The following is a 20,566-nucleotide window of genomic DNA, read 5'->3' on the forward strand; positions in this document are numbered from 1 at the left end:
GGATAATGCAAGATCATTTTCTTTTCCATCTCGTATTTATAAATTTTCATTTATCTATCATTTGGTTTTAATATTATTTCGTTTTCTCCCGTACCCATTCTTTTATTTATCTCTTTACTTTACTTTATTTATTTTATTATTATTATTCACTCATTTTTTTACCCATTATTTCTTATTCGTTTCTTTTTTTTTTTTTTTTTTTTTGGACTTGCAGATCCAAGGGTGAGCTGCCGCTCGCAGGACTAGAGATTTCACTACTGCTTCGCGTGTGTGATAACGTTTAATTGTTTATTTTTGTTTTTTCTGTTAACTTGTCTCTTTTTTTGTTCTTAATTCTTTTTGAAAATAACAAAGAGGGCGCGAGTATAACTTTTATACCCTGAATGTCGACTAATTCGAAAATAAAAGTATCATCGAGCGTGATTTCTTGTTTTGATGATCGTGAAAAAAAAAAAAAAAAAAAATTTTAAATAAAAATTCCTTCACCCACAACGAAACGATCAACATCAAACAATACGATCCCTATTATATGTTACACATACGATTCGCGCGTTTCAAATGAAGCGAACATTTCATTTGCTGCACAAAATTTATTCAAATTATTTACGATGAATATTAGACGATAGTCATCGACATTGAAACGAATACTACGCAACGCACCTTGTACTTTACACACACGCCGTATATGTATCGTATTTATGTATACGTGTTGTATACCCTACGTTTAAAGCTGTACAGATCAAGAGTAAAAATTGTCGTTTGACGAGCGCCTATTATTTACCTATGAATGTATAATTATACCGCAGGTGGTGTTAATTTGGCGTTTTTTTTTTTTTGTTTTTGTTGTTTTTTTAATTTTTTTTTTTTCAATTACTGTTTTACTTTTTTCTCTCCACAATTTCTAATAGATACCTAATCCCGAGGATATACCTTATATCGAACAAGGATCAATATATTAGATTGAAGGTGAAAAATACGAGGAAGAGATATGTCCGCCTAAATAGGAATCGAGTTAGAGTCAAGTCGCTCAAGTCCGGTCGAATCATAAATCAACGATGCGACAGTGATCCGAGCATAAGGCACGACCTGTTATATTATATTAATGAATCAATTGTTCGTATTTTTTTTTCTTCTCCCTCTTTTCATTTTCTACTTATTTTTCATAAAGTTTCATCGATCCTTTCTATATTCTATTGATTCTGCGACAAATGTAATTTTAGATCTAGCATAGATCCTGGAACATATTACTATTAGTGTTTTTTTTTTTTTTTGTTTTTTGTTGTCTTATTTTATTTTATTTTCTTTATCGTATTTTATGTATGTGTATATTTTTTTTGTCTTTTTTTCTTTTTTCTCTCCCCTTCTTTCTCTATTATTTCGTTCTATTGTAGCGTATGAAAATAAAATGGCTTTGTAAGAAATATTATTGTGGCGGTCGCAATTTGGGAAAGCGAATTTTATCAATCTCACAAGGATCGATCAGATGCTGCATCATACGAATGATAAACGCTAAGATAATGTTTTAATTATCCTGTACTGTACGGCTCTGGCAGAATTAACTTTTTGTGATTTTTTTTTTTCAGCAAACCATAGAATTTCAAAATCGATTTCCTCTTTTCGTCAATATTGTAAATTTTTGTCAAGTAATTCCATTATTTTTTCATAATATAATCTCATTGAGATATATTTTAACCACTTCGACTCAAGATTATCAAATTTTTTGTATACTATAGTGCGTATTTCTGTTTTTGGCACGTTTCATTTTAATTTAATTTTTATAATTCTCCAGTATACCGTCACGTTTCTGCTATTCTCGAATTATTTTTATTTGTCTCCTATTTGTTATTTTTCGTTTGCAAAAATATTGCAAACTTTCGCTAAACTGGCCAACGTCTTTGGCAATAAAAGGTGCTGCGGTGCAAACATGAGTCGTCAGCGTTTGAAAATTACCGTATAATTGATAGATGATTATGGGCGAGAGAGTGAAAAGAGAAAAAAAAAAAAACAAATATTATAACTATTTTGCTTTGTGTACTTAAAAAACAACAGCGATTTTCGACTATCTAAGAAAATACCGGACGAATCTAACGTCTCTAACGAAAAGCCCCTAGGCTCAAAAGCCCGCGATAATAATTATACGTTCAATTGAATATTAATGACGATAATAGTAATGACAATAATAATGATAATGATAATAGTAATATTAGCATAGCGACGATTGTAGTCATAATGATAATAATCAGTGTAGTAATGGGAGTAATAATAATAGCACGCTACTTCGTATAAAACGCAATTCGTTAAACTAGAATCAATCAATCTTTCACATTCAAACATACCAAACACATTCATAGAATATATAATCACGCGCCCTGATACAAATTTTCCGCGGTAGCAAAATTGATCTACAGAATATAATCGGGGCGCCTGTTGCTAATTATTATAATTACACAGAAGGCATCAGGCGAGAATGATTATAGATACCTATGTTATTACTTCGGACGCATATTTTGTGCCAGATTAGTCATTGACATTATGCGATGGCAGTGTTGTCTACGAACCGGTAGCACTCCATCTCATAAATTACGACATTCTCATTTACTCTCTTTCTTTCTTTCGTCCTTTTTTGTCTCTTATCTATTGACGTCTAATTGACAGAAGTTACCGACACGTATAAAACACGAATGAACTAGTCGATTACTCTATAAAAGCTTTTCGAATTCACGAATTACGTACATGCATACAACTACGAACGAATCATAACAAACGCCCACGTCTTTGTAGCACTCGCATGCAGCATATCGGAGAGTGCTTACATAAATATTACACTCGTCGAAAATACGCGACGTGCCAAAATTTTCACAATTATTCTCAATCCGTATTTACAAGTCTCAATTTAAGTCTGATTTTTTTTCGTCGAAGAATTAAGATAATACACGCTTATCGCGACGTTAAAAGTTACATTCTCGTCAATGTTTGAAAGAGAAAGAAAGTAAAAACAGAAAGGAGTATCGGAAATAAATTCAAACTTCTAACCATGGCGTCTACCTCGAAAAACATGCCGAGAAAAAAAAAATGGAGAAAAAACAAAGTAGAACCCTGGATCAAATTCCCTAAAAACAACGAAAGAACCTGACTAACCACGTTCGTCACTAACTCGAAACTAACGCCCCGTTTTGTTTATTCATACCGAGTCACGACCTTGCGTAAATGTATAAATAAATCTAAAAACATTGGATAATATTAAAAAAAACCCTGGTACAAGTTCATGACCTATAAATACGAATAACGTCCCTGATGATCGCCCTGCACAAAGGGCAATGCCCGCCGCCCTTTCCCCGCCACTGTTGAATGGCGCACGGATAGCACATGCACATGTGTCCGCAAATGTAAAGAACACTATCTATGTTCCGTTCGTAGCATATCGAGCACTCGCTGGGTTGTCCGGGGGTCGGCTGGAGGCCTTCGCTCCATTGCTGGAGGTGGGAGGATGCCTGGGACGTCAGGGTGCCGTCGAGGGTCTGGTAGGACACGGGGTCTACGTAGGTCGAAGATCCCGTGCTGATCATGGTCCCCGTCAGGGGTGGCGACTGCCGCGAGGATCCGGGATGAGAAACGGCGACGGCGGCCGGAGGCGGGGGCGGCGGATGGTGAATCGGGGGTGGATTCCGGTGCGAGGAGGCGGCCGATGCGTACACCGGCTGCTGCGGAGTCGGGGGTGAGGGCGCGGGGTAGCCGCCCTGGGGCGGCAGATTCACCACGAGAACTGTGCCGCCCCCAACGGCGGGTTTGAACTGCACCATCTCGGAAAATCGGGAAAGCTCGGTGGCCGCGTTGCTGTGGTTGGAGTGCTGGGTTCCAGCCGGTGCGGCGGCTTGGCGTTGCTGCCTCGGGGGCGAGGTTGGCCGGCTTGCGAGCATCCTAACGCGCTGAGTGCTCCCGTAGACGTCGACGAACGCCCAGAGCTGCAAGCTCTGGTCGACGTGCATCACGACGCTTGGCGCGCCGCCGTTTTTGCTCATCTGAACCTCGCCGTAATGGGTGACGGTGAAGGCGATCTCGTCGCCGGGTTGCGGGCAGGACGCCACGTCCTTGGAGACCACCCAGTACTCGGGACGATCGAGGAGGAGGTCGCTGTCGTCCGGGAGATCCTCGGCCGTTAGTTTCGACGGGTCGCAAGAAGTCAGGCCCAGCGCTAACGCGCCGACGTACATCGGTTCCGTCGCCAGGATCTGGACGACCAGTCGTTCGCCCAGGAGGAGCGGTCGACCCGTAAAAGCGTAGCCGTGGCAGAATTCCGTGTCGCTGCGGGTCGCCACGCACTGCTGATTGCTGAAGCATATGTTGCGACCGCGAGTTCTGGAATTTTAAAAACGGAGGAAACTGTTAGCCTGCTGGCAATTATGCACGGTATGTTACAACGCGGCGTTGATTATTACGGAAGTTGGGCGGGGGGAATCGGAACCCGCGCTCGGATTCGTTTCTCTCCTTAAAAGCTCACGCGATACGAACGCGGTTGATTTGCGGAGGGACGCAATCGATTCGAAATTCTCAACGGCGAACGGACGGACGGCCCACGAGGGATCAAGGTTCAAAGACGGGCTTAGTCACTCTAATGCATATTGAGCAGCGTCTATCACCGTAGGCAGACCCTGGTTTTCAACTTAAATGGCGCGAATTAGCATCGGACACGAAACGATCTATCCCTGAGATTAGCATCTGTCTAATCGAGTTCTACGACGTCGCTCGAATGATGCGAGTATCGTTGAGCTTTACCATGAACCGAATTCAATGGTTAAACGAAAATTTCGAGAGATTAAGCTCAGGCTCAAACGATGCAGGAGTTGGCGAATTGAACAAATGGTTGTGGATACGCGAGTTTACGTCATAGATTACAGAACAGAAACATCTGTGTCTTGTGATTGAAGTTTAGAGTCGAAATTCGGTTGTAAAGCATCGATTTAATACCAGCGGAAACCTTTCGTCGGGCACAGTTTTATTTCCCCCCATGAGTTTCGACCGAAACTCGTAACTCTGAGAGCTCTGAAACTTTACGACCCTCTCAGCCTGATTCGAGAATATATTATGTATGCTTAAAGTGAGTGGAATCCGGAAAGGCAACGTTTGGAAAGAGCTTGAATTTTAAATAAATAGAGCGAAACGTAGCCCGATTACGTTCCTGACGAGGTCAAGCGAGGTCAATGGACATGTAAAATTGAATTGTTTTCTTTATACAAGCGGTGTGACGGGCTTCGCCCAATCAAGGATCTGTAAATGAAGGAAAAATGTGTTCTCCGATTCGTCGAACGGACTGCAACGAAGTGGATTATATACTCACGAGTGGAAGGGTAGGGATTTGAAGACGACACCGGAAGGCTGAAACCTCAGCCCAGGTAGGTCAACATCCGGTTCGTGGTGAATGGACATGCTCTGCATCGTAGGAACGATAATTCTCTCGACATCGCGACCAGCGTTGCTGGCATCGTCCATCGCGGAGTGTCTCGAGTGCTGGGCATTATCCTCGTTACTGTGATCGGCCCCGCGTTTGACATTGTTGAAGTGTTGCCTGTTCGGGTCGACGAATTCGATGGCGGTGCTGTTCCCGTAGACATCTATGATGGCCCAGAGCGGACCCCGGGTTTCGACGCTGCTGAAGAAAACGCCCTTCTCCTCGCCGTTCACTCCGAAGTGGACGTCGCCGGCCGACGTAACGTAGTAAAAAAGCACCGTGTCCCGTTCGGCGAAACGTTCGGCCAGAGCTTTCGCCCAGTACCCGGGTTTGTTCGTCAGATCGGGGCAAGCGTACTTCGGAAGTCCGCTTCGCAGGTTGACCGGATCGTTTGCGGTGAAACCGAACCTGATGACGCCGCTCCAATTGTCGGATATCTCGAGGAACTTGACGCAGACCTGGAACGGAAAGATGGGTAAAATTATATGAAACTACGGAACGCCTTTCCACTTTCAAGACGTTCTAAGTCTGAGGCCATCCAGTCGACAACGATGACCGAACAAATTGAGTCAATATTAGTAATTACGCGGTGACCGAAAAAACCGGGATTTTGTGAACTTGACAAAGGGCATTCAGCTAGTGGACATTTGGTATTAAGCTAGATAAAAGAGGTGTTGCGGCGTTCTATTCAAAGAAATGTTTACGCCAGGTTTCAGGGTCTCCTTGTAAAGCGATAACAAAGTTGATTTTACGTTGACAGAATTCCGGTATGTTTCGGAGGCGATAACGACCGATAACTACGCTAACGACCGCACTTGCAATATACCTTTTCGTAAAGTAACTGAAAAGTAGGAAAAAAAAAACACGATGAAATACATGATTGAAAATTTTGCCACTCGTTAAACGCCGCGAGCGGTTGCTTACGAAAATATCACCACGTCACACTTATCGCTCTTCGTAGCTATCGAGTACGGCGTTTTCACCCACGCGACCGGCGTGGGTCGAGCATTTCGTCCTGACGGCCTAGAGCCACCAAGAAACTGGCCTTTACTCAACATATTATTAAACCATAAGAGCGTCGACGCGTGGGTCTCTCGTGCCCGAGTGTAAATAGCAGCAAATACTCGACGCGTTTGGCCACAAACGATTCTGAAAGAACCTGTGCGCGATGCCCTCTCTCTTTGAGCCTAACTCTTTCCGGTGTTTGGCTGTCTTATTTCATCGTTGGATGACTTGTTTTTTTATCGACGACAAACGCGGGCGCGACGGCTAACGTCCATGGTACGTGGGATTTGCCGATTGAGTATCTATCGGCGCCAGACCGCAGGCCTTGATTTTACCTTTTCCCCGATCCGTACGGGCCTCGCGCTGAATGTGACACCCTTGCAGAAGCTCTCGTGTCTCCTGGCGATCGTTCCACCGTTGCAGAGTCTGATATTATCCCCGTGAACTCGGTGGAAGGTCAGGGGTGGAAGGTTGTTGGTACCGCCACTGGACGACCTGGGAGCTGCAACAGAAATGGAGAAGAACGGTTTATGCCAAATGAAGCGTGAAAGCACTTAGGAAGGATTGTTCCAATTGACCGGGAAGTCGATCCACCTTTGGCGGTACGCCTGACATTCCCTCTTCGGTACTTCATTGCGGCGAGGTGTCACTGATTCGAAACAATTACATACAATCGTAAACAACAACAGCAACAAGGTAACGGTCCCGTAGGAATGATCGTGGCCTGTCAAGAGCCCGCGGGAGGAAAGTGAAAGGTTGTAGCTGCTCGGAGCGCCGAGTGACTACTGAAGCCGATCTTGAGACCGGTGTGCCGGTCGATGGTCAAGTGCCTTCCTGTCGGGTAACCGGTGCCTGATACCCACCACTAGGCAGGAAGCCACACGCCTGAGACCGGATGTGTCCGATGCGGCATCGCTCCATATATAAGGACTGCGGCCCGAGGCAACAGGCCTTTGTTTTCCACGGATGTACCTCCGTTGCAGTTCGCGGTTCTTCACCCAACCCCGATTATTACACACCTTCGTCATTTGCTCTTATGTGGTTGAAGAGAATGCTGTGGTGTGGTGCATTATTTGGATACATGGACAGAGAAAGAGAGAGAGAGAGAGAGACACAGAGAGAATGGCAAGTATATAATAATCGATCGAGTCGGCTCATTCATCTCAGGCTGATTCTCACGGTCCGGGTAAGGCATGATCGTGGATACAAGGTATGAAAACGCGATTTTCCGTGGTAATTGATCCCCGCATTTCCACGTGTTACTTTTTTGTGCCAGATATAGGTATTGTGTATAAGTCAACGAGCTTGGTTGGTCGGGGCGGTGTGAAACCCGTTGATATATTCCGGCCTCGGGGTATGACTGCGGTATAAAAAATGAACTGAGTCATATGTCAAGTCGCGGTACAAAATGAACTCTGGTGTTATAATGATAATCCACCGTAAATGTACATAGCGATAAATTTTCTCCTCGAGACTAGGCGACGGTCAACGGTCGTTTATGAAAAGTCTGGTGTCTTAATTGAAGCGCGCAGATGTCGTTGTCATTCTCCGAGGAACAACGTCACCCTGAATTATGAAACAACCAGCTTGGATAGATACGGTGTGTTTACACACCGAGCTGCAGAAACACACATGTGTGACCTCGTGATGCTTCGTGGGGGGGTTTCTTCTCCATCCCAGCTTGCAGCGCAAGACAACCGCCTAGAAGTAGAATGAGTTTCATATACGCGTATATATGTTCCAAGGATCGGCATCAGAAGCCACCGTGGGAATAAGTCAAGACTCGTTGTTTACCGTTGCTCGCTGCAGTATCGCGGACTGAGTATAATTCCAAGTTAACAAACCGCGACCAACTTCCATCCATGCCTCCGCACCGCCGTGCAATTCGTACTCATAGACTGCAACTGTACGGACATTTGTCCATGTAACGTCTGCAGCTGACTGACTGTCCCATGGATATTCTTATCACCTCGCAACGGAGGCCGATCAGGAAGGACCGAGCATACGCCAAAATACTGGGACAGCGGGAACGCTGCGGAAGTCACGCAGTCGATACGTGCCAAAATTACCGATCGTCTCATTGTCAGTGTCAGATAGTCGTTTCATTGACAAACTTAACGGAGGCGACCATGCGTCGGGAGGTTCTGCAATCGAATGACGCAACACCGAAATCTTTTGTCTCGTGGTCTCGTCCTTTCTCTGTGACAGTAAGTGTGGTCCACAAAGGCGTCAGAAGCAGAATGAACATGGATCGCAGCTAGTGGAGCAAGGAAGGATCACTCCCGTCTTGAGGCCAGGTTATTCGGATATCACGAAGTGGTTCGGACGCGCATCGAAGGGTTCGTTTCAACTGACGACCGCTTTTTTTTATCCCGATCCTGACGTACCACGCGGACGTTGCGTGACGGTTTTCCTCGGGTGTAGGAGAGCCGGATCAAAACATTGAAACTATTGCCCTGGAACGCGGCCGAGTCTCCGGCGGAAAGAGGACAAGACTTGTTCCGTCGAAGGGCCGACCTGCAACGGTGGCGGATGAACTGTCCGAATGGAGTTCCAAAGGCTTGGACTACCGCTGACTGGATGGTGGACAGAACTTTTCCATTAACGAAAATTGAGCGTGATGAACCCTGGAGCCGAAATGTGGTCAGGTATAAATAATAAGTGCGAAGACCTCTGCTGGTTTTGTCTTTGTACCAAAGATTTGCAGACTCAATGATCTGTCACCGAGACGAATCGTCGATCTCTGCATCCGGAAGAATCTCGCCGATCCCGGAGAACTGTTGCAGGAAAGACGATGACCGGACGTTGCTCCGTTGGTCGGATTGAATAAGACCCGTGAAGATCGAGATTAGCCGGGAAGTATATTGACAAAAATCGAGGGATTCTGTTCACGGTTTCCCGACCGATTCCTTTCTCGATCACTGCTGGTCTTGGAAAACCGGTGCAGCATTTGGTTCGATTATCCGTCGTAGTGCGAGAGTCTTTCAAAGAACGTTAGAAAAACGGCAATGCTCTCGAGTTCCAGGCGCGTGCTTAACACGCTAGCCTTCGAGCACGTCTCATCGAACGGACCGCGATCACGCCGATCTGCCGATCTTTCCACCAGGCCGCGCAGCACCGTCGATTTTTCGGTAAATAATAACGTGAGCGAGAGGTAAATCAAGTACAAAGTCAAGTGCCGAGGAGTGTGTGCAATAGCTGGAGGCTCGTTTGTTCCGCCAGGAACATCGGTATGCGTGTAACGTCGGAACGAGGCGGAGACGGGTATTTGACGTCCGTGAGTTGTACCAACGTTTCGAAAAACATCTCGATCCTGCGAAGCACGATTCGCAATGCGATACATGACCGATTTTCTCGCCTCCGATGCACCTCGACTGCAACGGTACCGTGGGAAAGTGTCTACTGTGCGTCGATCGTTAGGTGATAATAATTCCGCGATCACAGTTAGACCGGAGTTCAAATGATAATCGAAGGTGCAATTAACCGGTTGTGCGGTTGTTAATTTGCGCATTTTAATCGATCAATTTGCGATCCTCCCGCGACGTGAATTCCCCCACCTTTTGGGTCCGATCGTCAGGCGCCTCAGCGCAGGATTGCCAAGGATTGCATAACCGCGTTGCTGCTCGTGGAAGCGGCGGAGAGAGGCGAGTATCCTCGACGTCCTCTTCGGGCCCCTTCGGGCCCCTAACTGCCTAGCGCGCAGAGTTGCCTAGGAAAGATCACGACGTCGGGCGTGGGAACAAGGCCCCTCCTAGGAAGTCCGCGCGTAATATGCCGAGCACAGTTTCTTCGTCGAAAATCGCTCTATTTCCGTAGGATTCACCACCCTAGCTTCTGGGGCTTCGCTCTTCCCTATCCCATTATATCCCGGTTTACAAAGTCTTTTTGTGAAAGTAATGGCGCAACGACGATACTTATCGCAAGCTGCGCCAGTCGGCGTAAGCCGAGATATTTCATTACGCCAATTTGCGAGGGGGACTTGATCCGTCTTGAAGGCTAATTGGACTCATTATGGACGGTGATAAGATATTCGGAGTCTATAAACAACGCATAAAACGAACGGAATTATAGCCGTTATTGAGGTGCTTCACCTCATAAGCCACTCCCGCGAGATTTAGGAGCTTATCCACACGCTGAGCTTTGTGTATTGTAGGATATTCAGTGACTATAAGTCTGTTGCGTATTTCAAAAACTACCGTCCTCGGAACCAAGCAGTGTTCCTAATTCTCAATTCATTTTGTTGAAACCAAGAAAACTAGAATAATGCGCTCGATAGAACCAATATTAATGACACAGTCATTCGGAATTTGGATGGTAAAAATCGTAAGGTATAGTATACCTAACCGAATCCATGCACGAAAAGTGGTCTTCGTAACGCGTTAAAGATTATTTTGCGAACATTCCGAACTCGACTTGCAGGTATAAGTTGAGCTCGGCATGACGCGCAGCCGCAGACTCGTTCATTGGTCAAGACGAGATAAACATTGTCCGCGAGCGTGTGGATTGATCAATTATCTTCCAACACATTGATCATCCGATTGGCAGCTGCGGTTCGATCGTACCTCAGGTACCTATGCCTTGAGAGCCGAGGGCCTGCGCGGAGTTCTCCTCTCCAGTGCACTCGAATTATCCGTCCCTCCATCTTCTTTATTCGAACTAGACAAAGAAGAACTGCTCTCCTCGTCCTTCGGCTGCTGATGCTGGATAGACCGCTTACGGAGAGGCGGGAGTCTCCGACGAACCCGGGGGAACTCTGTACTATTTCTGTTCCATCTCCGTTGAACACGTGTGGCCGCAGGCGGTTATACGAGTGGGTATCCTCTGCACGAGACTCTGACTCTCGTGACTTTCACTCGTGTACAAAGTTTTTACGCGTCAATATTATTGCCGGCACAATAACCGACCAATTTTCAATAACTCGAAACGAGATCGCCGAGCTGAGAGTTTGCACGTCACGTTGCAGCCGCAGCCGCAGCCGCAGCCACAGCCGCAGCCGCGGCCGCGTGACGTAAATTTGTATTTCACTTTATTCCCCTCCCCCCACCTTATCCTACATTTTTATTGTTGTTATATTTTGAATTATTCGTCGACCGGTAAAAAGCATAAATGGTTTCCGTGAAAGGAGGCTTTTTACTATCGTTCATCTGTTATACGACCGCTCGCCGATGGACAAAAACTTATTTGTGTACAGCCGAGTGTTTGTATTATATACAAGTATAACTTGGAGCACTGTGACTACGCGTTTCGTGTAATCTGGGTATATTACGCAGCGAGAATGAAATCTAGTTTTTAAGTGAAATTACACGTTCCACGGCTCGCCGCGTGTACATTGTCCAAACGTATAACCCCGCGTATGTGCATGCAGTGACGTTTTCTCCAAATTTTCACCCCCGTTTTAACCGAAATATAAAGAAAAATGGCAAATCCCTCGACGACAAGTGCATATTCCCAGTGCGCTGCTCGGATCAACCCGGTCCATAAAGCCCGGATTGAACAATTGGATTAACGAAGTCGGGGGTGGGTAGGAAAACCGCCGCCCTCGGAGTCGATGATCGGTAAGCCGAGGGCGAGGGCCCCGCGTCTCCGGAGAACGCATCTGTCGCTTCGCACAGACGGTTCTGTGCGAAGACGAGGTGTGTGGGCGTGTGGGGTGCGAGCGGTAAAATAATGAACAGGTTCGCGATGATGGTTGAAACACATCGAGGGCGATCGTTACTAAGGGGTGTATTTAGCGGCGACGTGCCAACGAGGGCTGGGGCGAGAGCGGTTACAAAAATCGCGGGGGATCATCGGCTAACGGAGTCATTGATACGCGTTCGTCGTCGAACCCTCTCAAGGGTCGCCGGGGCTGCGGCACGGTCAGATATACTCACCGAGTCCGTTTGCGTTAAGTCTGAGACGAGCAACCCTCGTCGCTCTGCTGACCGTCATTGGTCTCCTGGGGCGGTGACAGGACAGCGACATCGGACGATCGAGCATCGATAAGATGAGAGAATAAGATGAAGGCAAACTAGGGTGCAAAGAGAACGGGGTTTCAGACGGCGCCCTGCAGGAGAGACCGGAAGTCGCGAGGTCCGCGGCATTCACGTGACTTCGGACACGTTTTCCTCTTCATCGCTGTGCTGCTTCTCGTCCTTTTTCATCCGACTTCTTTTTTTCTCTCTCTCTCTCTCTCTCTCTCTCTCTCTCTCTCTCTCTCTCCCTCTATATATATATATATATATATATATATATATATATCTCTGTCTTCGTTTTGAGTCCCGTATCACGAACGCGAATCCGGCCGCACTTTCGCGGACATAACGACAGGAAACACGGGCGGCGTGGGGAACGCCACTCCGAAGACTGACGCGGCCCGACCAGGGCGCTACGCAGGGCGGTCCCAGCTGCTTGTGCCGCCGCCGCTGGGCCCTGGCGTGGTCGTCGTGTGCGGTGTGCTGTCCGTGTGAGATAGCCAGAGCGCGGAACGAGCGAGTCTCAAGTCCGTTTCCGCGGTGCCGAGCTTATCGCACCCACGCGTTTCTCATTTCGGTGATAACTGTAGCGCGATCGCGATCGATCTTATCTATCTCGAATGCGAGCGAGCGAAGGTGCGGTCCACTCAATGGCCACGTTTCAGTTACGGTGACGGAAAGATGAAGGCAGAAGCAGAAGAAACGGATTTGAAGCGAGTAAACCGATTGTTAGGCATCGACGATACTTTCGCCCTTGCGATTCTGGGCCCACTATGACGTAAGCAGCGTCGGGCCCCCCGAGCCTCGGAGCTTTTGCTCGTTCGGGGCGAGGCAGCTGCCACGCGCTTCTAAAGAGACGAGAAAGAGGGATGCGGCGGTAGCGCAACGGTCGCGAGCCACCTGGCCCAAAAGTTACGTGCACCGGGCCCCCCCACCACCCCTATCGCCCGGCGCTTCCCCTTCTTCCTGCAGCGGCGTCGATCCGAGGTCTAGGGCCCCGACCTGACAAAGAAGGACTCCGGGCGCGGTTTTTGATCCCAAGACTGATTTTACTCGTACGAGAAATAAGTCCTCGAATCCTCGGCGCTTACGGGGCTTCCCGATCGATAGATCACGGAAAGGTTGACGTACCTGGCGGCCGATCGTCGAGGCGAAACATGGATTCCGGATGTTTGTACGCCACTGGTTCATTCTCGTACCTAATTTCCAGTCGAGACATCTGCGGTCTTGCTCCGACCGTCATACTTCGATGTATGGCGGCGGTATTTTTTAGTCAACAGCTTGACGATGTATCACGCACGGACGCGTGTAGTTCATTAATCGAGAGGATTTCAAAGTATTCTTGAATCCAGCCTGAACTAAACGGTGAAAAAATAAATGTATTTACGGGCTGATCGATCGCACTCATCAATATTCGAGCCTCTTTTCTCCCGCAGTAAAAAAAATGCCGTTCCATCAAGAGCCCTCGCGAAAATAACCGACACACGCACAACCACGCGTGTGAAATAATCCGATTTAGATATTCAGAATAAATTACGCATTCACTAAATTTCCCCGCAGGGTAGTTTAGGCATAATAAAATGCGGCAACAAGCCCTGTGGGGTTGCAGTTTTCCGGGGTGTCGGGATCCGTTTAATCGTAATATTCGAGCATATTTCACGCGTGATGGAAAAAATTGCTCGAGAGAGGGTGAAACCACCCCGTGCGAATTCTTCCACGTGCAGGTTCAGGCGACGCGTTCCTACGGACGATCATCAAGGGTGCAATGTCCTGGTCTCCTTCCTTCCTCGTCGGACGTGATACACCTACATCGTCGCAACGCGAGGCGTATTGATCGCGCGGCTCGTCACTGAACACCCACAAAGCCGGGCCGCCGCCGCCGCTGCGTGATATCCGAGGTGAAAATACGCGGCCGATATCGGGTACGGTGAGCCATGGGGTTCGTGGGTGCGAATACGATTCGAGAAAGTAAGGAAACGAGCGATCGCGAAACCGAAACGCGAGCCGGAGGCGAACGACGATTTTTTGCGGCTTCCGAAACAAGAGGAGAGCGTCGAATCCCTGCTTCGTACTTCCGTCGAGGAAGGTAAAAAGGCACGGTATCGGGGAAAAAACCTCGGAGGAACGGAAAAAGAAAGAGAGAGTGATCAAAAAAATTCTCGAGAGCGGAACAAAAAGCGCATATCCGAAGGGTGTGCATTTCCTTTCATGGGAACGGGGATCCACGTCTACCATGTTGGGGTAGAGGACGATCCATGGGAATCCGGAACGTAAATATGACGGGAAAAGGTACCTTGGCTGGCTATCCTTGTTCGTTATGCATGTACAACGAATCACAATGGAAAATCTGTTGACGAGGACTCGCGGACGCCGTTAAATATTCGGATCTTCCAGCCGCGTGATCCTCGCTCACGCTCGATTCTTCGGGTCAAAATCGTAAAAAGGTTGGTGCCGAGGATCCGATCCAAAGAATCGTGGAGGTGTCGCACAGTATGAATGGCCAATTCCCAACGCGATTGTTCCGAGAAGGTATACCTGTCATTAGTCAGAATAGAAAGCAGCGTGTAAAAGGAACTTTGTTTGGTCAACGATAACGTTCACATTTAACGGGTTATTATACACGGCGTCGAACGTGACTGCTTTACGATCGGGGATTCGGACACTGCGGGTCTTTTTCCGGACCGAATTGAACCTGGGGAAACTCCGTCGCATCACGCGTTCTTCAACGATCATTATATTACCAAGCTTAGTACAATCCAAAGGACGTAACAACATCCCGAAGCGAGAAAAGCTTACTATAAACAGGACTGAGAGTTCGTCGTTGAAATTCAACGCGAAGGATCACGGAGCGTGAAACTTTGTCGGCATCAATTTGCATTTCGGGGTCTCGAAGTTGCTTTGAGATAGATACAAGTGGAACGCGAACAATCGGAAGTAACGAGCCCACAAAAGGGGCCAAAGAAAAGACATTGAGATCTTGAATATGTCGCTATTTTCTCGATAAAATGCGCCACCCTCAATGTAGACGACATTGAACAGTCCTAGTCAAACTTATGATCGAATTACACGACCTCCAAGCTGAATTCGCATGAATATCCGATGGCGATCGGAGTCTTATCGTCGTCGAGCAGGATCGTGTTCACCTGCAGGTTCACGTGCGGTACAAGTGCGTGTACACCGTAGTCTCGTATTGCGCGATAATTTCCCGCAGCAGTTACCCGATTACGAACCTACGTGTAATCGGCAAGTCTACGCGACGTCGGTTGTCATCCGATCCTCGTACAACAATGTGCGAAAAGCTTGGACGCAGCGGTGCGAGACTCGTCGAGGTGTTCCTGAAAGGTGTTCCGCACACGTTGTTCCAGGGTATCGATGCGAGTGATCCGGAGTCCTTCTCTTTCCCTCTCTTTCTCTCTTCCGCTACGACTTCAAACCGAGAAGTAGAAATAATTAAAAGGAGCGAAGCTGCCACGCGAGGGATTTCGTCTCTTGTCTCTTTAAGCCGCGTTGGTCTCGTCGTCTCATTACGGGATGAGGAACTCCGCCGTGTGCCGCGATGCAGGGTCGAAGATCACTCGAAACCGGGGTTCTCAACCCGCTTACCGTCACATCCACACGGAGACCAGGGAGTGATTGAAACCGGCCAAGGAGGTTCCGTTTACATCGCTAATCAGCGAGGTTCCCGCTGTTTACAGACAAGGCGCGTGCCGTCGACGGACATTTCCCTATATCTTAACTCTCGGCCTTAAAATGCGCGTGTGGAAAACGTTGGTCGGAACTGTAAATAATTAGGCGATTTTTCATGTTTCGAAATAAAATTCATTCGGCTGATTTTCTCGGCAATTTTCTACAAGTATACGTACAACCGGCGTCTTCGATCAGTCGAGACTCTGATCTCACTCTTTCTAAAATAAAGAAAACGGTATTTATAATATTTGAACTCGGAAACGGGCTGCTGCGGAAGATAATTTCGCTTGAAATTCTTGAGATAGAACCGCGCGCTGGAAGTGCCGTACGTTTTTTATCGAGAGCTTCACGCACGCGCAGACGGAAAATGCCGAAAGTGGTTCGGCTCTGGTAGTCCACGATTTCCGCTCTGCTCCGAGTTTTTGCGGTCAGCGATTCGGCACGGTCATTCTGTCACGGATTGTATTAGATATAGGCACGAGGACTCGCGCCGAATGCCCGGGAGAATTTAATCGATGTTGACCGGAACCCGTGAACGACGAAGTCTTGATGATTTTCGTGCCGTAAGAGCGGTTGGAATAGGAGTGGGACGATTAAGACCGGCTGGAAGAGAAATTTTTCTTCCTGTGATAGTGAGAATTGCCATTGCGCGGTGCAGCCGCCGTCAAGCTGACACCTTATTAACCCTTGACTCGGGGTAATTAAATCATCTTACCATTCATTCAGTCATTGACTTGCTCAACGAGCCTTTCAATGGCGCTTGTACGTTATAAATTGGGTGTGGGACTGGCGAAGGTGGGCGGGCAGCAAATCGGCGCGAAAGGAACCCTCGCTCGTTTTATACACGTATAACGTGTACGTCGTCGCGACTTCCGGCGACGTAGTGATAAAAGCGAATTAAACAATTAAGAACGAGTAAATTAGAGGAATTGAGGTGAATTGGTTAAGAAAAGGAGACGCCGAGTTACACGCACGTAACCCACGATGCACGAGTTAACAAGGGGTGGTGAAAATTGTAACCAAGAAAATTCAACGTGTTTTCACGTTTTTCAAGAAACTTGTACTCTGTACCAACGTCGGTATTTCCGAATGGAAACGAAACTCGAAAAACGGATATTTCGACCGTGTCGAACTACCGCGAGAATTTTCGGAGGGAAAGGACATCCGTTATGGCTTGAACCGCAACGCGGGCTAGTTTTTTCTATTTCTTTCGCATCGAAGTAACGGTTTCCAATAATTAACATCCAGGCTACCGTGTTACGAAACATTCTTTCCGTAGGATATGAAAAACTACTACTATCCGCATTATCGCAGGCAGTTTTACCCATATTACTAGTGATTTTCACAGAAATTATTATCATACAATTAAGTAAAAAAAAAAAAGAAACATTGATCGGGCGAATTCCATTGCTTGTTCTTCTGTTCATTAATTTCATTCGTCAGAAAAAAAAAAGATTACAAGAATTTGGTAATTGATTGAACGATTGTTGTTGAATCGTTATCTGCTGATACCTGGCGATAAACTTAATCAATGCCATGAGAGTCAATACTCCCTTGCCTTGGCAAAGTACAAGGTTTGTTTGTCGCCGATTGATCACGTATCGTGAATAATCCAAGGTCTCTATGGGGGAAATAGCAAGTCGGCAATAACGTCGGTGGATACGAAATTTGAAAACTCAATTTCGCCTTCGGTACTCGATGCCTCGGAAAAACAGTTTTTCAATCAACACTCGAACAGCGTTCGAAGGGTTTAAAGTCCATGCTGGTAACATTTGTTCCATTAAAATAAGAGGCCTGCCACAATTCGCTTCGGGTGCTCGAGGCACCCCGACACTTGGAGGGTTCCGCTCCCTCCGACGACCGAATTTTAGCACCCCCGCTTGCGCGGAGCCCTTAAAAAGTCGGCCGAAGTTAACCGCAGGGAATTGCAGGATTGGATACCGTAGGTGCGGGGTAATGGCAGGCAGAAAACGCGGCGGGGCCACCGCACGACAGTGATTCACCCGGCGCAGACGGTCGGAGAGCGAGAGTGCGGGGAAAGAAGACGGTTGAACCTGTCGAGTTCCCCGTATATGGTGAAATAAAAGTATAGAAACACAACTCATTCCGCGGACGCGTAGGTAAACATAAATACGTAACAGTGTAAGGTAAACGGGGACATGTGTGCCAAACGGCTTTCACGATTCGGTCAAACAGACATTATTATTTCCGTCCGACCGAAACGTGAAAAGCTTAGGAGCCGACACATCCCGACTTGAATTTTCACGTGCGTCGCGTTTCATCTCCGTTTTGCGGAGAGAAAGAGAGTCTCGCGTTTCGAGAACAAACCAATGAAAAAGAGGTTTTTGGTTCTCTCGAGCTGTTTAACAGGGCCGCGTCTGTTGGACTTCTGTCAACACGCCCAGTCGAGTTGGTTGGTAGAATTTTGAGGAGGCCACTTTGGTCAGAGCGAACCACTTGAGCAATACTCCGTGAAAAATTTTATCCCGCTAACGTTGCAGGCGCGCGTCTGTTTCGCCTCCTCAATAATCTCTGGACCGCGAGCATATATCAGGCAACGACGCACTCGGCAATGGGACAACAAACAGCCCGCAGTCTCTGGGTTTTTGGGCCAGTGCGTAAAACTTAACGCCTAGCCTAAATCACGGACTCGAGTGTCTTCCACTATGTCCTCAAGTCCCCCCGGTACTCGTCTTACTCTCGTACAACGAGCAGCGGCCGATTGTGACACACGACTGGTGGTAAGACAGCTCGGATTAAACGCTGTTGCCTAGGTTAACACATAACGAATGCAGAGATACAAACGCCGCCGCTTTTCGTAGCGGTAAATATCTTCCTCCTCGTCCAGCATCACAGCTGAGCGGTATAGGTAGGCACGGAAACGACTAGATGGGTCTCTCCTCTCCTCCGCGTTCATCGGACGGTAAACCGGTCCTCGATATGGAGTATGTGAGAACGACCAGGTTATTGCTGTTCCATGCCGACGTCAGACCAGTCGCTGCACCACGATTCACCGTGCGAATGCGACCGTTCGAACCTTGTCAGTGTGGGTGAGAGTGAGGCTGGTCAGTGATTGCCAAATGAAGAAGAAACCGTTCTCGCAGCACCTTGTCGGCGAACCCGCGTGCTTTGAATCGTTGTTCCACCCACTCCGTTCGCCCAACCACACCGCTTTCGTTGATACCGAGGTTCTCGGTCGAACCCGTTCAGTCCTTACGTTCGTCTTCGCGCTACATCCATTGTCGAATGTGCCGGCAGCATTCGTCGAGTCCCGGCGTTAATGGACGGTCAATTTAACGAGAGGTGTTCCTGGCCTTTGTTCGGTGGCGAGGTACAACCCGTAATCCAGCTGAGAATCTCTGCTCGAGAGCATGATTCACCTTAGCAAAGAGAGCACAACGAGACTCCGCGGGCAGCGTGGAAGGAGAGGAGGACTACTCGTGACGTAGTCGGGCAGAGTTTGACAGAGATTTAGTGCATCGGCGCAGGTTCGTATGCACTGCAAGATACGATGACCCGTGGTTAAAAGGGCGGCCATTTTATTGAGAGGGGAGGGACGGGGGTGACTCTCCTCTTTTCTGGTCGAGGATCTTTTTGTTCTTCTTCCTGCATCCAGTGTGTAAGGTGGCGGCCCATTCTACGCCGTTCTATTATTACCCCTTTTCCCCGTCGTGGATAGACGACGTCGCGCAGCCTAGAAGCCGCCATTCAACCGGGAAAAGAACTGCATCGACGAGAGGTTCGAAACATGCGCGCTTTTATACTCCGCTGTGTTCTATTTTTATTATCAAAATCACTGTACGGAGATAAAGCAACGAGTGTGCATCTCGATCGAATCCTGCCTTGGTCGCCGATATACCGCAGACGTCGATGCACCGAAAGATGCATCAGCTTTCCCTTGCCGCACGGTGTCCGCAGTTTCATGGGTTCGCACGGTGACGACCTCGTTTCCTTTGTAATTTCGGTACTATTCTCGTATAGTCGAACACCCGTCTAGCCTTTCCACGCTGCAGTTGAAACCTCAGCGTGTCGACGTACGTGATAAAACAGCATCGCGCTGGCTAAACTCGTATTTATATCCACTTACCGTGCCATTTTCCACGTGTACATCTACGTGCCTCTCGCGTGAGCGCGATTTTTCTCTCTACTTACTCGTAGTATTGTGCAACGATCTGTTCCCGCAGCGAATCCGTTGTGTATTCCCACTTCTAATTGCTCTCTCGTCAATTTAATACCGCCGTTAGAACAAACGTGAAATTGTTGGCAGCCACTCTTTAACAATGATTAAATCGACCGGGTTTAAGGGCGACCGGTGCAAAATAATGGAGAAAAACGAAACGGTGAAAAACATGCTAATTGCAAGACACTCCCCCGACATGTAAGCGAAGAGAATAATCCGAAGGATTTCTCTATGGGATGTATGCATGCGAGTATGCGTTGTAAAGGTACGTACATTGGGTAGTATTTCTCTACG

General features: G+C 47.7%; 1 protein-coding gene across 4 annotated transcripts in view; it reads right to left on the minus strand.

Annotated features, from left to right (window-relative positions):
* Nucleotides 1-823: 823 nt before the first annotated feature.
* Nucleotides 824-20,566, minus strand: part of LOC107224605 (protein neuralized) — a 60,204-nt gene continuing 40,461 nt past the window's right edge. For 2 of the 4 annotated variants that reach the window (XM_015664724.2, XM_015664723.2), the window contains exons 2-4: nucleotides 6,787-6,953; nucleotides 5,336-5,904; nucleotides 824-4,356 (exon numbers count right to left, since the gene is read on the minus strand). In XM_015664724.2, the coding sequence (XP_015520210.1) occupies nucleotides 3,264-4,356; nucleotides 5,336-5,904; nucleotides 6,787-6,953 (1,829 nt within the window). In that variant the 3' untranslated portion in view covers nucleotides 824-3,263. Of the gene's footprint in view, nucleotides 4,357-5,335; nucleotides 5,905-6,786; nucleotides 6,954-7,045; nucleotides 7,219-12,324; nucleotides 12,545-20,566 lie in introns of those variants that run through there. The other 2 variants (XM_046742917.1, XM_046742918.1) reach the window with 2 other exon arrangements.

This window comes from Neodiprion lecontei, chromosome 6 (genome assembly GCF_021901455.1).
Source record: "Neodiprion lecontei isolate iyNeoLeco1 chromosome 6, iyNeoLeco1.1, whole genome shotgun sequence".
Lineage (NCBI taxonomy): Eukaryota > Metazoa > Arthropoda > Insecta > Hymenoptera > Diprionidae > Neodiprion > Neodiprion lecontei.